The following is a 16,458-nucleotide window of genomic DNA, read 5'->3' as shown; positions in this document are numbered from 1 at the left end:
TTGTTGACATGTGGCCCGAGGAAATCATGAGTGGGGGTGGAGGAATCGATGATTGTATGTGAGGATTTAACTGGACAGCCTCATTACTCTGGCAAAGCACTTATTGCCTGTTAGCGGAAGTAAACCTTCAATTACAAATTTTTACTATAGCAACTTTTATGGATGCATTTCAAATTAAGTACGTCGCTCAAGGCTACAAGACAATACTGCTCTGTAAAATATAAAAACATAAAACAAAACAACGGTGAACAAGAGGCTAATTTCTCAATGGCAGTCATAAAATTACCCACTCCAGCACAAAACATAAGCCATATAGGTGGAAGGGATTGGGGGGTGGGGCTCATACCCGGGCGAATAGGAAGACGAAAGCACCGGCGCCTCCTATCTTGTGCAGGATGCTCTGCAGCCCCTGGGGCTCAGTGGGCCGCAGTGTCGCCAGGGCCTGAGCATCCAGTGCCGAGCTCTGGGCCTCCTTGGTGCTGAAGGGTCTCTGAGACACCACAGTCTTGGCCTGGCCCTTCAGGCGGATCACCGGCTCGTAGATGGTGTACTGGGTGGGGCAGCTGGGGGTGTACACCACTGCTAGGTTCTCCTATGAAGAGCGCCAACCAAGAGAAACGTGATGTATGTAACGCAGATGCACTTTCGTTAATATTAATATTATAGCAGGCCTCCTATATCTGCTTTCATAATAAGTCCACAAATAATTCGCTCTTGGGGAAGACTGGGATCTAATTAGAGAAGGCAAAGCAAGACCTACGATGAGCGGTGATGTGTCCGCATCACGGTTCTTCATGAGCAGCTCGCGAACGGCCTCACACTGCAGTCCCTCGCGGGTCACATAGCGGGAGAGCTGGACCCGCGCCTTGCCGTACTTGCAGGGCATGATGGAGGTGAGGTCGGGCCCGCTGGCGTACAGGTAGAGGGCCTCCTCGGACCCGATACGGGAGCCTGACAGATAAAGGCACGGCCATCACAAAAGGGCTGAAGGCTGGCGAACCAGCAGAGACGGCGCCGATCCGAAACCCATTATCGGTATCAGGCTGGTACCAGAAAAACAAGCTGGATCAGATGTCAGGGGATGGGGGAGAAAGAAAGCGGTCCGATTTTCCATCAGAGAGAGGTGTAGCCTGAAAAATGGTATTTCTAGAGTTATTTCTAGAAGGGCACCATGTGAGACCAAAGTCTGACTAGTACCCTTGCATGACTGAGGAAGGGTGGGACGGGGGTGTGGCAGGGGTGACAGCTGGGGCGACATGCTCACCGTTGAAGAGCAGCAGGCTGCCAATGTCCCAGCCCCCGCCCAGCCTGGCCGCGTCCTCGGGGGCCGGAAGGCAGTGGCCCAGCATGCAGAAGGTCTTATTGCTATCGGAGGACAGGCCCGGTTTCCGGGGCAGCATGTAGTCCAGGGAGACCTCACACTTCCTGTAGACACACAAGCACGCAGTGACACGCTGGCCGGCCGTCTGCCACCACCACGCACACTCATCCCCAAATTAATTTCTTATATTAAGAAATATTAAACATCAAGAGGTAGAAAGTTCAGGTCCAGAAAGTACAAATCAACCAGACGGGCACTTTGCGATTGTGACTCTTTATGCTCAACTGGTTAGTTGAAGCCAAATCTTGGCCTGGACTGGTATTTTCTGACCCTTAACTTATTAACTCTGTTAAAAGTTAAGAAACAGACAGGAAAAAGAAAAATGAATCAAAGACGTCTTCTTTTATATTAAAATGCTGTGGCCGGAAACTCCTTTAAAAATGCCAGCAGAGAAACTGGCAAAGGAACTTATTGTGAATTATTCTGTTAAATCCTGGCCCAGCGAAAGAGAAGAAGCTGTTCTGAAGAGCAGGACAAATTAGCACCAGGCATGAGTGTGGGCAGCCGCCCCCAGTGCCTACCTGACCCCGCACACCCAGAGCGTCACCATGCCGTGGATGTTTTTCTTGCCCTCGGGCTGCTGGGTGTAGGTGAGCGCCAGGTGCTGCCACTTTCCAGGCACGAGGAGGCCCTCCGGCGATTCGGCCTGTGCCAGGAGTCCGGCCTTCATCTCATCATTGGGGTCCATGCAGATCCTTAGAGAGACGACCCGAGACAGGGAAAGCCAGAGAAAAGGAAGGTAAATCCCCACTGATCTGGAAGCCACATTCATAGTTCCACCTGATTTATGCTGTTATACCTTGCTGTACATGACATCCATCCATTCCTCGGTCCAACCATCCATCCATCCATTCATTCATCCATCATCCCTACCCTGGGGGTGTCAGATGACAGTGAGTCCTATATTTAAATAAATAAACCCTGGCGTAACATTGGCTGCCTCCCCAATGACGAAATGAAGAAGCTGGGCCTCCTCACGCTCACCTGAAGGTGAAGGTGCCTGTGGAGAGGTCGGCCCACACCTGCAGCATGAGCGCCTTGGAGCCCAGCGAGATGATGTGGAGGAAGCCCTGCTCCACCAGCCGGTCCAGGCAGCGAGACGAAATGAGGCGCTCGGCCCCCAGCGACGGCTCCTCCTCTGGAACGGACAAGCACATGTGGGGCCCCGTGCTGTCTCTCGCAACAGGAGAGTGTCTCGTCTAACAGCTGTGCCATAACTGCCAATCAAGCCATTTCAGGAGACAGAGGAGATACGGCAGAGCAGTTTGAGGACAGACTCTAGAGCGATGTGTTATGGCTTCCGTTTCTCCGCGGTAATAGCGTAAAGTTAATTTTACCGCAGGAGCACGATGAAACCATCAGGCCGAACGGCAGGAAGGACAAGCGAGAAAGACCTGTAGTACCTGTGCTCTCCACACTGCTGTTCCTCACTGGTCCTGGCTTCCTCTTCAAATACCCGGGTTCAGGGGGCCCCTCGCCCCGGGACGTAATGTGGGCCCTGAGCCACAGGGATGTGCTGAAGCCGTTGGCCATATGCGGCCAGCAGTTCTGCCCCACCAGTGGCAAATGGATGGGAGCCACGTGCCAGGGTGAGGCGAGCTGGTGGCCCGCCCGGCCGTCGGCCTCCGCCTCCCGTCGACCCGGGGTCAGTCTGCCCCGCCACAACAGCCCCATGGACTTGGAACTACCCGGTGCCCCCCAGGCCACACCGGCTTTGGGCCCAGGGGAGACGACACTCGTGGTAGAGGTACCAGGCACCAGCGGGAAAGACAGGTAGTGCAGTGGTTCCATATCCATGTTGGCCTCCACGATTTGGAGAACTCCCCTCAGCAGGATCTCCTGTGGGCCATTGAGAGGGATCAGGAATGTGTGCGGAGGAGAAGAGGCGCTAGAGACCATTTCAAAATGATCCACCTCCGTTAAATTAGCCAAATCGTGAGACACATCAAAGACAATTACAGGTTTTCCTTATAATTTTCCGACTAAAAGCTGCAATACTGGACTTTCCCAAGACACACCACTTTGATCCAGACTGATGTTTGCCATCTAATCTTGGGAACAAGAAACTTGTGGTTGGTGGTCAAGTGAGAGCAGACACACACCAGCCTTCATTATCACATTGGTACTAAAAACTCAGAGGAACCTCATATCAGGTATTCCTTTTTTTTGGGTGGGGGACTACTGGACCAAAGATCTAATCACATATATCCCAAAGGTGCAAAACCATCACATCAAGAACTCATCTTGACCCTCCTTTGATTACTAAATTGTCAAGTCTGTCAGTAGATACCCTCATTAAAGGGCTTCACTGAACCATATCTAGGCTTCAGATCTTCATGCAATATATTTTCTTGTTTCTGCATGGGTGTCCTCAAGAGGGCACCCCTTACCGTGGGGGGTGTCTGCTCTAAGAAGAGCCGGATCAGCATGGAGAGCTCCTCCGCCGTGATGCGCTCACTCAGCATGGCGACCAGCAGCTCCATCAGCAGAACCTGGCACCCTGCACAGACACCCAGCCACAGGCTAATTCAGAGTCTTCAGGCAGCTCCCATCCACAATTGGCACAGGGAAACATTGGTCAAGTGTGGGCAGATGCTCTGATCATTTTCAGTCTAAACCAGTGTTTCCCAATCTGGCCGATGTGACCCGGGGACGGTCCATGTTTTATTTCCTACCGGGAGCTGGGATGGAGCAAAAACGTGGAACGTCTGTCGGTCCCTGAGGACCAGGTTTGGAAACATTGGTCTAAACCAGGGGTGTCAAACTCCAGTCCTGGAGGACCAGAGCCCTGCACAGTTTTCGGTTTACCCTCATTCAAGGTTCAACGCCTTGTGCTAATTACCACACAGCTCTTGAGCTGAATCATTTGTGGTAGATTAGGAAAGAACTAAGTTACACAGGGCTCCAGCCCCCCAGGACTGGACTTTGACACTCCTGGTCTAAACTATGTGCAGAACCACCAAAAATGCACGTACCCTTGGAAGAATGGTCCGTCTGGTTCAAGACATTCTGGAACCCCCCCAGGATAGTTTTCACTGCACCCTGTTGGAGGGAGGGGGGGGGGTCAGTGCTTTAGAAAGAATACACAACACCTCACTACAGAGGATACAGGTTAAAGGTCGCTTAGAGGTCACCGGAGACTAAAACACTGTCAGGTCGATCTGACACTGAACCCCAAGTAACCCCTACATAATTTAAAAAAAAACAACAATGAAATGAAGACAGCACTAGTCTTACATACAGTAGTGGTCTTACATACTGGAATCAATGTTGCAAGATAAAAGAAAGACAGTAGGGGGCGCAAGAGGATGGAAAAAGGAGTAAGGGTCACGTAAGGTGTTTTTTTACCAACAGAAAGTACATAATAAAACTAGAGAAAGGAACAGAACTTAAGTAGTGGGAGGGGTAGGAGCTGGAGGTGGCAATCCTGACCTGCTGGTAGAGCAGCGCGGCATTGCGGGGGTGACTGCGGACAGCTCCTAGGAGGCCCCGGAGCACGTGCCTGAGCACCTCCAGTTCTGGGGAGCCAGCAGAGAGCAGCAGCAGCTCCATAGCACAGACCTCGGGGAAGAGCAGGGCGCCGCGCCCCGCCCACCCCTCCACCGCTGCCATGGCTGCAGCCAGCCCCTGGCCGTCCTCTCCCAGGCTGGACAACTCCATTCTCGCCTCTGTCCGGGGACGGATGGACGAATGACACCATTCAGGCACGTAACACGGGCCAGGTGACCCCCGGCCAATCGATCACACACATTGACTGCAGACACCCCCCACCCGCTACTACAAGACAGTGAAACTGGATTTAGCTTAGCTCTACAGACTGCTTGATCAGTCGGAAGAAAATGTGGCTACATTTAATCTCACCGAATCTTTTTATCCCAAGCAATTTATAGGATCCTGTACAAAAGAAGAGGGGAAAAAAGCAACAGCCAATGAAAGAGAAGCAAACAACAGACTCCAGCTAAAAGAGCAAAATGTACTAGGAGTGCCCAGATCCTGAGATGATTATTCTGGGTGACTGAGATGCAATCGATGCAGTAACAGATGAATGAGACTGACTGCATAAAGATGCTCATTTAACCCATTTCTCTACTGGACTGGAGCCTCCGGAGGCAGTGATGTTTCATATGCCGTGGAAAATGAAGCATATGCAGACATATTCCAGTGGTGTGTGAAGGTGTTCTTGCCATTCCCAGAGAGCCCAACCAGGACACTGCATGGACCAGATGCCCGTGGGCTCTGGCAGTGTTTGCCAATCCGGTCCTCAGGGACCTTCAGACAGTCCACGTTTTTGCTGTGGACTTTTTGGCTGGGAGCTGGGAGGGAGCAAAAGCACGGAACGTCTGTGGGTCCCTGAGGGCCGCATTGGGAAACATTGAGCTGTGGACATGAAAACTCCCCCAGCTCTGAGGATGTGGGAGAGGGGGGCTCCACATTCCTCCCTCCTTAGCACATCTCCCCTTTCGGGTGGCTTTTCAATTAACGCCACGGCGCAATGCTGCTTTCTGTATGGTCGAATTCGCTCCACCCAACCTGCTCTGATCTTTCAGAAATTTCAGCAAATAAGTGCAACCTGTTAAAGTATTTTGGCCAGTGGTGACTGGACAAACCTAAACCCCTCCCCCCTACATCACTGTAATGGACAGATATGCTAACCAATGATGTGCTCTCCACACTGCTACAGTACTTTAAGCAGGAGGTTGGAAATTTTCCAGTTCCAAGTTATAGGGAGTGCAATGCGTAATACTACTAATAATGAATAATATATAGAATGTACAGTTTTTTTCTTTAGATAATCCACTGCAGCCCCCTGTATCTCCATGCATTTTGACCAATCAGGTGGTGGTGATGCACACTAGCTCGGTTTGATCGTGCTTTCATCCCTGCTAGTAAACAGGGCCCATGTCAGCGCATTACGGCTCGGGTCCGGCTTGCATTCTTTCCAATGGAAAACTGAAGGCCGCAGTATGGCTTGTGCAAAGTGCAGTTCTTGCTGGCACTGGAAAATCGCCATTACTGCTTTGAGATGCTACCATTTTAAAAATCTCAAATCACCTTTGTAATCTAGAATCCCAATTTCATAAAACATGCATACCCACCTTATTCCAAGCTAAAATGGGTTCTCAGCATTGAAATTTTTAAGCCACATACGAAAACTTTAAACTGCAGTTACAAAACTCCCAACGAAAGATTCATCTAATCTCCTAGTTTCTTTCGACAAAGTGTGAAGCGGAGGCATGGAGGTTATTTGCTACACGCTGCAAACAGCACGGTTGGCGGAGGTGAGGTATGAGGCAGGAAATCAGAGGTTTTGGCCTTCTACTGGGTGGGGGGTTGGAGTTGGAATGTATTGCAGTACTAATGACTTCTGAAATCCTCACAGATGCTCCCCTGAACAGCTTGTTCCATCCACCACCTTGCTGTGTCTTGGTATTGACTCCACGCTTCCAGCGGTTTGGGAAAACTAGTCTCGTAGATCCAATCAGACCTGATCACGGCTAACGGAAGGCGAGCCAGCACACTGCTCTTCAGCTGAGGAGATAATCCTTTCCTCAAATCACAGCGGATCTGCTTAATTCCAGTTTCCCAATCGAATTTACGGGCATCGATTTAAGGGGCTTCAGCCTTAAACTGTGACCTAACTGAGCCTGCATGTTAATAATAAAGCTTCAACCAAACTGGCTTTGACCGATAGCTTTCGAGTTGGACTGTCTCTTCGGGAGAAGCCGCTGTCACTCTGGGGGGATCGATCATCTGCCAGGATCTGCGCCCGTGCACCATGGCATGGGGGCGACTCGACTACCTCCCTGGCACCCCGTACCTTCTTCCTGGTCGCTGGCGTCCTCTGGGTTGTCCTCACTGTCCGCCTCGTAGCCTTCCTCTTCCCCGGGGGGCCGGATGTCGCAGCCTGGGGGCTCCTCAACGTCCTCCGAGACGTCCTCCGCGGGCAGTGATGCCTCTAAGCCAGACTGATGCTTCTGCAGTGGAATGAGGGCTGGGTTTTAGTACAGCGGCACCCATCCAGGGAGAGAACGGCAAACCGGTTTTGTTATACCCAAGCCACAAGTAAGTTAGACAGCAGGAATAAGACCAAGTGAGCAAGATTGTCGACTTTCCACGCTCTTCCCTTTTCCAACTACACGTCAGCGGTGCCAAGATCTCCTGTAATCCCCACAGTTGGTGATCGCAGCAGGCAGAGAGCCGCATCCAGCAATTCCAGACTGACCAACTGTTTACGGATCCAACAAGCTGATGACGGCTGACCCAAAGTGTCAGCTGGGTGCCTGAAACTTGCTGTTCTGTGACCAGTGCCGATCAGAACCCTGGCCTACGGTTCCCCCACCTCTTTCGCCACGCAGGAAACCACCACGCTAGATTCTTGGTTTTCCATCGCCATAAAAATAACAGGAGAACACAAAGTCCATTTACGATTAGCGAAGCTGCTGCGCTGCTTTACCTTTTCTCCAAAGGAGCAAACTGAAACTGTCAATTTTCAGGTCATGAGACCAGTCACAGCTGAAGGGTGGTACAGAAGGGCATGCCATAGCGCTCCGAGGTCCAAAGAGTTTCACTGAGATCCGCTGAGGACGGTGGAGTAAGTTTAACAGCACAGACTCCCAAATCCCACCCCACGAGGGGTTAAACCCGCTTTTTTCACCCCCGATTAAACGCCTCCACTGGTGTCTTCCTCCCAGACCGTTCACTGTACCCAGCGCCTATGCCTGCCTTGTGAAACAGAATCAACCCCGCCACCCCCCTACGAGTTCCTATAAAGGGGCGGGGCCAAAAGAGGGTTAAAGTTGTTGCGTAAATGCAGAAGAAAACACAGTGGCAGCCTGCTGGGGAGACAGAGGGATCAGCGGCCTACAGAACGGCACGGGGGAGCAGATTAATTAAAAACAAAAGCAGCCTTTGACACCGATAATCAAGCCATGGAGGTGGATAAGACAGGCCAACAAAGGCCAGAATCCACGCTGCACAGGCTTGGGTACTGACTGCAGGGCTTTCTGCAAAGGGGTGGCTAACAAGCCCCAAGGCAGGGGGGCAGGGAGGTTCAAATGGCACTGGGAGTGCAGCACGAAGCCCAGAACACGCAGCTATACAAATGGGCAAACGCATGTATATATAGACAGATACTGCTCCCTTTACAATGGTTCAGCTTCTGATATTTCGACTTTCGGATGATGCGACAGCGACGCACTTTCAGGAGTCGTCACACTTTGAACTGTGATCAGTTCCTGAGCTGCGGATATGCCGCACAATACTGTCTAATGAAGCCGAGCAATGGCAGCATCCACTCTTCTGGTCTCTGTAGCTTTTGCGAGCATAAACATTTCATCCAGTGTATAGAAAAGTAACCATTTATTTTTCTGTACTTAACCAATTGAATTTGCATTCATTTCCTTTTCAATTACTGGTATTCAGTTAGAAACAGTGCTTATTTACTTATTCAATGACAGTAGTTTTATGTACTTATTTATTTCTAGAACATCGAAACGTAACCCCATCATGACTGAAACGAGTGGGTTTAAATATGGGGGGGGGCACCTTACCCTCTCCGCTTTCTCCTCAGGTGCGTCGGGGCCTCCAGAGACCTGAGCCTGGGCCACATGGAGCAGGGCGTTGAAGAGTGGGATGGCTAGATCAGAACCGACCAAGCCTGAGCGCGACAGCTGGCCCCTCACCTCCGCCAGCGTTTCCTCCACTGTCTGGGGGGGGGGGGAGGGAGGGGAGACCGTTTCACATACAAGCGACGCATCGGTTTACACAGTGACACTGCAGCTGCCTCACACCTGCCTGCAGAAACCACAGGATGGCAGCCTTACAGAATTCCTTCTGGCCGGGTTAAACAGACCCATTTTAGGTGCAGAAAATCACCTTTATCAGCATGGGAGGTGAAGTGAGGTAGGGAACTGGGTTTCCGTGGGAACGGACGCGGTACCTGGAAGGGCAGATCTGGCTCCAGGCGCTGCAGTGCTGAGCCAGCACTGTGCAGGCAGATAGCCAGCAGGGCCTCCAGAAGCCGGATGCAGTGCAGCGGCCACTCGTCCTCGGCTTTCCGGGCAGGGTCTTTCGCAAATCCAGGGGGATCGGAGGGACCATGCGGCGCAGGCTCTGGGGAAACCTGGAAATGCATCTCCTGCGGTGTTCGGCCGGCCTCGTCCTCACGCAATTTCCTGGCTCGTCTGTCCCGGCCTTTGGGACTGAGCTTCTGGGTCACCATGGCCAGCAGTTTGCGGGAGGCCTCCAGGCCGCCCAGCCGGCAGAACTGCCGCTGGAAAGCGGGGCTCGCAAGGTAGACGCGGCGGCACGCCATCCACACGTCGGCGGCGCGACGCATGTGCTCCTGGGGGGGGAGGGTCATGGTGTCAGCCGACAGGCAGGGGAGCCGGCCGCCCAGGGGCTCGCTGGCCGTGCTGTCATAGCCGGACGTGTCCTCAGAGTCATTGGTGGAGTCCCGATCAGAATCTGCATCCTTGCTGACGCAGAGAAAGGCCACACACAGGAAGAGATTGACAGAAGCCAAGAGGGACTCGGTCCGGCCTCGCCCTCCTCCACCCTTGCTCCTCCGCCTGGAGGGGCACGCCTCCCGCAGGCCCTCATAGAACTGCCTAAGGCTCTGTGTCCCATCTCCGATTTGTCCCCAGGGTCCCTCAGGAAGCCCCGCTGCATCCACTGGCCCCTCTGTCTCCCGGCCGTCTGACGCCTCCATCAAGCCATCGGCCTGCTGCTCACCCACAGTCAGGATTAGTGTCTCTAGCACCTTGAGCGCAGACGGGCGTGTCGAGTCCAGCCAGATCAGCTCTGTCACCTGGTTCAGCCCGTTGCAGCTCAGGAACAAGTCCCGGATTACCCTGAAGGCCACAGCACCAGTAAGAGGTACAGCACACGTTAAACATTAGCATTCAAAGCTTATCCTGTGTTTGATTATCTCTCAAGGAGTTGGAACTCAAATAAAAACGTCATGAAAAACTTCATGTCCTGTCGGAAACACGCCTCCTTTCCGACGTGGATGTCAGACAGAATTTTGTTGTCCGAGATTCCCCTGTGACGTCATTTCAACAAGGCGGCTTACACAGTCAACAATAATTCTATTTTATGAATATTTAAAATGTTTATTTTCTTAAATGTATTAATAGTTATAAATGTAATTGCACGTGTTAGATTTAGAGAATACCATATCGTGACCGTAAACAGTATCCTAGCAGCAATATCAAATTTTTACCAGACTTGTTAGTGTCTTTGCTTTGTTTGTAGTTTGTTTGCCTCTCGAAAGAATAACAATGCTATGGATCTACTGAAATATTATAAAGCTTTTAAGGTGGTTTGATTAGTTTGTGTTTCTTGTTTGTCTCTCGGAAAAAAGAATCTCACGCCAAATCTGCTGAAATATAAAGCAACAACACACAACAGCGTGTTCATGGAGGCAGCCATGTTTGTTCCGAGATGTGTAGCTCAAACGGGAGATTGGTCAGACGTGACGTCGCGAACCTTTGAATTTATGACTTTGGAGAGATAATCGAACGCACCATAACACACAAGGACCTTTCACATCAAAGTTCTGGAACCTGGTCTCTGTTTACAAGTTCCTGGGCTGTCTGGACTTAGACCTTTTGCAGCTCCTGGACACTTTCACACCACACAACAAGAACTGCAACCTTTATGTTATATAAGCATGGGAGATGCAAAAAGCTCATAAGTTGAACTTTACACATAATTTCATAGGAAACTGCAACGGCACCCCAATACAACGGAGGACAAATAAGCCGTTTCTTTAGTTTGTGATTGATACCCACAATAACTATCAAAATGGAACACAGCCTTTGTGCCTTTATATTTTTTATATGACCCGTGACATGTTTATGATTCATTATTAAATCTTGCTGGCAGATCAATCTTTCGTGTTCCACAGAATTTTAAAAAATCGTGACATTATCCAGCTAAGAAGCGCAGGCAAGTTTCACCACCGGCAATATTAGACAAAAGTATATTGGTTATTGATCAAATTTTCAGATTCAGAAATATGAAGACGCAAGAAAAAAAATTATTGATGTTGTTAGAGAAATATGTACTTTTTTTATTGTCATTTTGCTAGATGCCATTTCTTAGAAATAACACCCTGCAGCAGCTTGATCTTAATTTAGCGATAACACGTCTTAAGAACTGTCGCTTGAATATCTCCACCCCATACATGGTGATAAACAATGTTGAATGTTATTTGCATATCCTGTTTGTGTACCTCAATAAAAGATACTGCAAGGGGAGTTCCTCTTTCGAAGTTGGCTGAGTTCGACTGAGAGGCTGACACCTCGAAGTCAGGACCAGACTTCCCTTTTTGCAAGTAAAAAGTCATCACAGCTGTCTGTGTTGTTCTGTGTTCAGAGACTGGTTGGTTTCCAGCGTATCTTTAGAAGAAGATAACCCTAACAGATGTATTAAATGTAACTGAGGTACAAAATAAGTAGAGATTAACAAAGGGTTCCGGAACTGCCTGAGGAACTACAATCGGGCCAAGTCCCTGCACACAACTGGGCCAAGTCCCTGGTTCTGAAAGAAGATTCTGGTTCTTCAAAAAGGTTCCTGCTGTGTCAAAGAGCCTACAATTAACCCCACCTTCATGGCTCCCAAAGTGTTAAAATGTAGGTGAAATGGAAAACTTCACAGGTGCTAGTCAAAGTCACATTTAAAATGAAAAAAAAAATGCTGTGCACGCCTAACACCTTTTCTGTGCAACACCTCACGATTTATGCGGCGATGAGTTACGTAAGGCGTTCCTATGTGGGCAGGACCCGTGGGAGTTTTGCTGGCCACAAACTGTCCTCAGGCAGCATAAACTAGAACCACAAGTCCCACTGCCATGTGATAACAGGGATACTGTAAGACCAGCATAAAAAGCTGAATTGAGCGCTAAAGAATATGCACTATACGCGCAAATACCAGGCATTAGGTCTGACTGCAAACCAATTCAGTGGTATGAACTAAGCATTACAATGTGACACGATGCTCAAAGACTATCGACTGAAAGGGGCTGGGACACCACACCCATCCAGTTATCATATATACTGCTAGGAGTTAATCCACATGCCCAGAGCAAGCAGAAAAACATGCTTCCAATTTACATTTAGGAATCAACAGCCTGTCTGACTATCATAACACTAAGGCAACACACCCATCAATCCGTCTTCTATACCGACTTGTCCTATGCAGGGATGTGGGGGTCAGGAGCCTGTCCTGGAAGTTAGGGGCGCAAGACAGGGAACAACCCAGGACAGAGCCAACCCATCGCAGGTAATGCAACACAGACTTAATTAGATCATGATGCACAGAGATAACAAAACCAACAGGCAGATTACCTTAATTGTGTGATTACCTAGTCAGTCTTGGGTGGAAACCTGACTTAACTCAGCTGATGTACACCAAAATGAACAACAAGCGCATTTCTCTCAGTCCTTGTGGAAGCACACACAAGCTAAAAAAAATGAAACAAAAAACCCCTAAGAAAAGAACGCAGTCAGATTTCTAGACAATCTGCATCCAGTGGAATGCTTGCACCATAAAGAATGCAAGCACAATCTAGCCTTCTGCAGGAATCCATGAACCACAGGAAAAAATGAATAGGCATCCTACTCACATCACTTAAAGGGAAAGGAAACGTAATTAAACGGGACCTGCCACAGTAGGTACTGTACTGGGATCAGTTCTTTGTGGGAAGGGAACGGAAGAGGGCTCACCTGGACTTGAGCAGCGCGGGCAGCGTCTGCAGGTATACAAGTAGCACTTCGACAGGCAGGCAGTGGCTGTGGTAGGTGCAGGCTTGGGAGCAGGCTGAGGAGACCCCGAGCTCGCGGGCATGCCGGGCCAGCTCCACGCCCCGCTGCAGGGCGGGGCCGAGGACATGGGCATAGAGCTGCCACTGCACGGCCGCATTGCCTCGGAGCAGCAGCTGGCACACGTGCCCCGCCACCAGAAGGTTCCGCGCCCGATCCTCACCGAAGGCCAAGTCCCGGTAGGTCTCCAGAGCCTCCCACTTCCACAGGACATCTTCGGGACCACCACTGGGTAGGATGCCCTGGGAGCGATATGAGGGGCTCAGGGAAAGTCCAGCGGGCTCCTCTGGGCCTGGCAGCTGGCTGCCATCCACCGTGCAGATATTGCAGGAGGCCAGCCTGGTCCTCTCCAGGGGCCGACCGCCCCCCAGCTGCTCCAACAGCAGCCGGCTGAGGATGGCGAGAATGTGAGACTGGTGCCCACGCAGCTCGGGCACCTGGAAGGCGTGCAGCAGGGGCGTCACCACCGAGTGCGGGTCCATGCAGCAGCAGATACCCACCGCCTGCACTGAGGAGAGGACCTGCAGGCAGGTGGTGGCCGAGGCTGGGAGATGCTGCAGGAGGCGCAGGCACTGGTGGGCGCATGCCGCCACGCAGCAGCAGCGATCGGGGTAGTGCACCTCAGCAGCCCCCGGCTCCTCCTCAAAGGGATTGCGGCGGGCTGCCTGCTTGAAGGCAGAAACAGGCAGCCCTGAAAGGTCGCGGTGGTGGTGCAGGAAATGCGAGTACTCACAGCGGCGGTGCCGCCGCCGGGCGCAGACCGACTGGTGCAGCTGCTCGGACTTGGCCTTCTTGACAGCACTGATAATACGCATGACACCGCCGACCAGCTGGCGTGCCCCTGCCACCGCCTCCACACTCCCTGGCGTGTCGTCCCGTCCACGCAGGGCCTCCAATCGCAGCACGGCGGCCTCAAACAGCTCCAGGCCGCGGTGCTGCACAAATTCGTGCACCAGCTCCACGGCCTGGCTCAGGAAGAACGGGTTGGGGGCGGAGGCCTGCAGGCAACCCAGCAGCACCTGCAGCACGCCCTCCAGCAGCTCCGGGAGCAGCAGAAGCCTGTGCCGGTAGCGGGAGAAGGAGAAGTCCTCTCTCACCTCCAGCAGGGTCTTCTTGGGCCGCGGGGCAAAGGGGTCGGCCTGCTTCTCCAGGCAGCCGCGGATCTTCAGCGTAGCTCGCAACAGGTCAGTCAGGTTCCGCCGCAGGCTCTCTGGCAGGTTCTCGCCCTGGCCCACATCCACAGACATCAGGTGCAGGATGGTGCGGAGGAGCATCCTCTGCACCAGGGCAACTGGTTCCTCGGTCCAGCCCTCAGCCAGATCCTCGGCCCCACCCCTGACCCCCCCGGGACCGCAGCAGTCTCCGAACTCGGCCAGAATCTCTGTGAGGGTGGGAACCACGCTGGCAGCCAGTGCAGGACTGTGGTTGAGGCTCATGTCGAACCTGCACACCTTCTCCAGCAGAGACAGCAGCACATGGCAGAGGTCGAAGGGCGAGTTCTCCATGCGGTTGAAGATGGACAGTGCTGTGGGTTCGCTCAACGGCTCCGGGTCCACTGGCCGGACTCCGAAGAGCCGCGGGACCAGCTCACCGCCGACTTCGATGCTGTTCATGGTATCTCCAGTAGGAGGCACCAATGGAGGCGACGGTGGTCGCCCAGGGGGGTCCAACGGGTGGAGCTGGCAGCTGGCCAACAGAGATGGGCCGTGTGACCGGCGATATCTCCCGCCCAGGCCAGCGGCCTTGTCGTCCGAGTTGGCGTCCGAGTCGGAAGTGGAGAGCTGTGACTTGCGCGCGTCCCTCACGGAGTAGCGCTGGGCCGTGCGCCGCTGCCGCCGCGACTTGCAGTCCACGGCCGGCCGCTTCTCTGTTCCGCCCCTGTCCTGCCCTGGTCTCGTGGGGAGGGCTGCTCCGTCTCGCACTGCAGCGATGTCGGGCAGCAGCGGCAGCGTGAAATCTGAAACACACCGACACTATTCATAACAAGCACTTCTTGCACAAAACCACAGCAAGAGAGACTGAGAGGCCCTTAAAGATCAGATAAACCTGTTATTCTGCTACTGCGGTTAAATTAAAACAAAGATCTATTTAAGGTTGCTGTGTGAAAAATGAAAAGCAAATTACTACTAATTCAGCTCCCTGCATCTCTCAGACAGTCCTGCAGGACCTGCACCTCAGCTGAACAGTGCAGTGATACACAGAACTAATAAGGTAAGAAATGTGTGAGCCCTCTGTCAGGACAGATTATCGAGCGCACGCTAAAAGCCTCAGTCGTCTCCGCTGCAATTACCTCACGCAGCCACTGTACTGTGACTGGAGCTGTGTGACATACATGGTGGCGGGGGAGGGGGGGGGGGGTCTTTACCATACCAAACCACTGGGCACAGAATTTACACTTTCCTGTGATAACTACACACCAGTGTTCTCCTAATAAAGAGGTTTCTGGAAACAGCGGCCAAGCGAGAAGCTGATTTACACAGTCAGTGAAAGACAAATAGTACCTAAAACATTCAAACGTCGCAGGACGGCACGGGTATCACAAAACAGGGTCCTCTGCTTCTTTATATCTCACAGTGGTGCAGATACTTAAAAAAACAGCATCACAGCTACAGTCTATGGTGCAAGAACAACGGCTAAGGTCAGGGAAGCCGATGACGAAACCCTACCACAGGTTTCGGAGTCGGTTATCGTGCTACAGTTTTTGGTTTTAGGAGCATAAAAACACCATTTTCAGCAAAAGCATTTCAAAATCATTATCGGGGTGAAACCTTCACAGGGAAATTGCTGCTTCCTGAATGTCAGGCCTGTGACCTCCCCATAGAGTCCCCATATACTGTACATTTATCGAATACTAAGGAATCCCATTAAAATACAAAATGTAATAAGTAACCCGGGAGACAGATATAACTGAATTATAGATCTGAGAAACAGGGAGGGGGAGAGAGAGCGTGGGGGAAAAAAACTAAAGTAGTAAAGAAAGTCAGATACCAGTTTTCTGAGACTTGCATGCAATAACAGCACACTGACGGAAGGCCCGGAGTGCAGGCCGAGGCCGCGGCGTTTCCAGGCCTCCGTGGGGTGTTTGAGAGGCTGCGCTGTGGGGAGCTGTGGGCGGCATTTACCTCCAGCTTTGTCCTCCTGCACGGGAATCTTCCAGACCAGCGGCAGCAGGGACAGCAGGAGCGTGAGCAGCTCCTCCCGGCAGGTCAGCTCCTGTGTGGCGACCTGCACGGTAAATCACCATGGGATCTG

At 51.9% G+C, this 16,458-nt stretch overlaps 1 protein-coding gene across 8 annotated transcripts in view; it reads right to left on the bottom strand.

Annotated features, from left to right (window-relative positions):
- lyst (lysosomal trafficking regulator) overlaps positions 1 to 16,458 on the bottom strand; it is a 56,281-nt gene that overhangs the window by 19,039 nt on the left and 20,784 nt on the right. For 5 of the 8 annotated variants that reach the window (XM_049006982.1, XM_049006986.1, XM_049006984.1 and 2 more), the window contains exons 5-18: positions 16,329 to 16,431; positions 13,111 to 15,163; positions 9,321 to 10,233; positions 8,932 to 9,087; positions 7,200 to 7,356; positions 4,814 to 5,049; positions 4,357 to 4,423; positions 3,772 to 3,881; positions 2,785 to 3,220; positions 2,366 to 2,519; positions 1,903 to 2,076; positions 1,265 to 1,425; positions 761 to 951; positions 347 to 592 (exon numbers count right to left, since the gene is read on the bottom strand). In XM_049006982.1, coding sequence (XP_048862939.1) covers positions 347 to 592; positions 761 to 951; positions 1,265 to 1,425; positions 1,903 to 2,076; positions 2,366 to 2,519; positions 2,785 to 3,220; positions 3,772 to 3,881; positions 4,357 to 4,423; positions 4,814 to 5,049; positions 7,200 to 7,356; positions 8,932 to 9,087; positions 9,321 to 10,233; positions 13,111 to 15,163; positions 16,329 to 16,431 — 5,157 coding nt within the window. The remainder of the gene's footprint in view (positions 1 to 346; positions 593 to 760; positions 952 to 1,264; positions 1,426 to 1,902; positions 2,077 to 2,365; positions 2,520 to 2,784; positions 3,221 to 3,771; positions 3,882 to 4,356; positions 4,424 to 4,813; positions 5,050 to 7,199; positions 7,357 to 8,931; positions 9,088 to 9,320; positions 10,234 to 13,110; positions 15,164 to 16,328; positions 16,432 to 16,458) is intronic. The other 3 variants (XM_049006983.1, XM_049006990.1, XM_049006985.1) reach the window with 1 other exon arrangement.

This window comes from Brienomyrus brachyistius, chromosome 3, assembly GCF_023856365.1.
Source record: "Brienomyrus brachyistius isolate T26 chromosome 3, BBRACH_0.4, whole genome shotgun sequence".
In the NCBI taxonomy this organism is placed as follows: Eukaryota; Metazoa; Chordata; class Actinopteri; order Osteoglossiformes; family Mormyridae; genus Brienomyrus; species Brienomyrus brachyistius.
The sequence above is the reverse complement of the archived record's forward strand: the minus strand, read 5'-3'. Positions and strand labels throughout refer to the sequence as shown.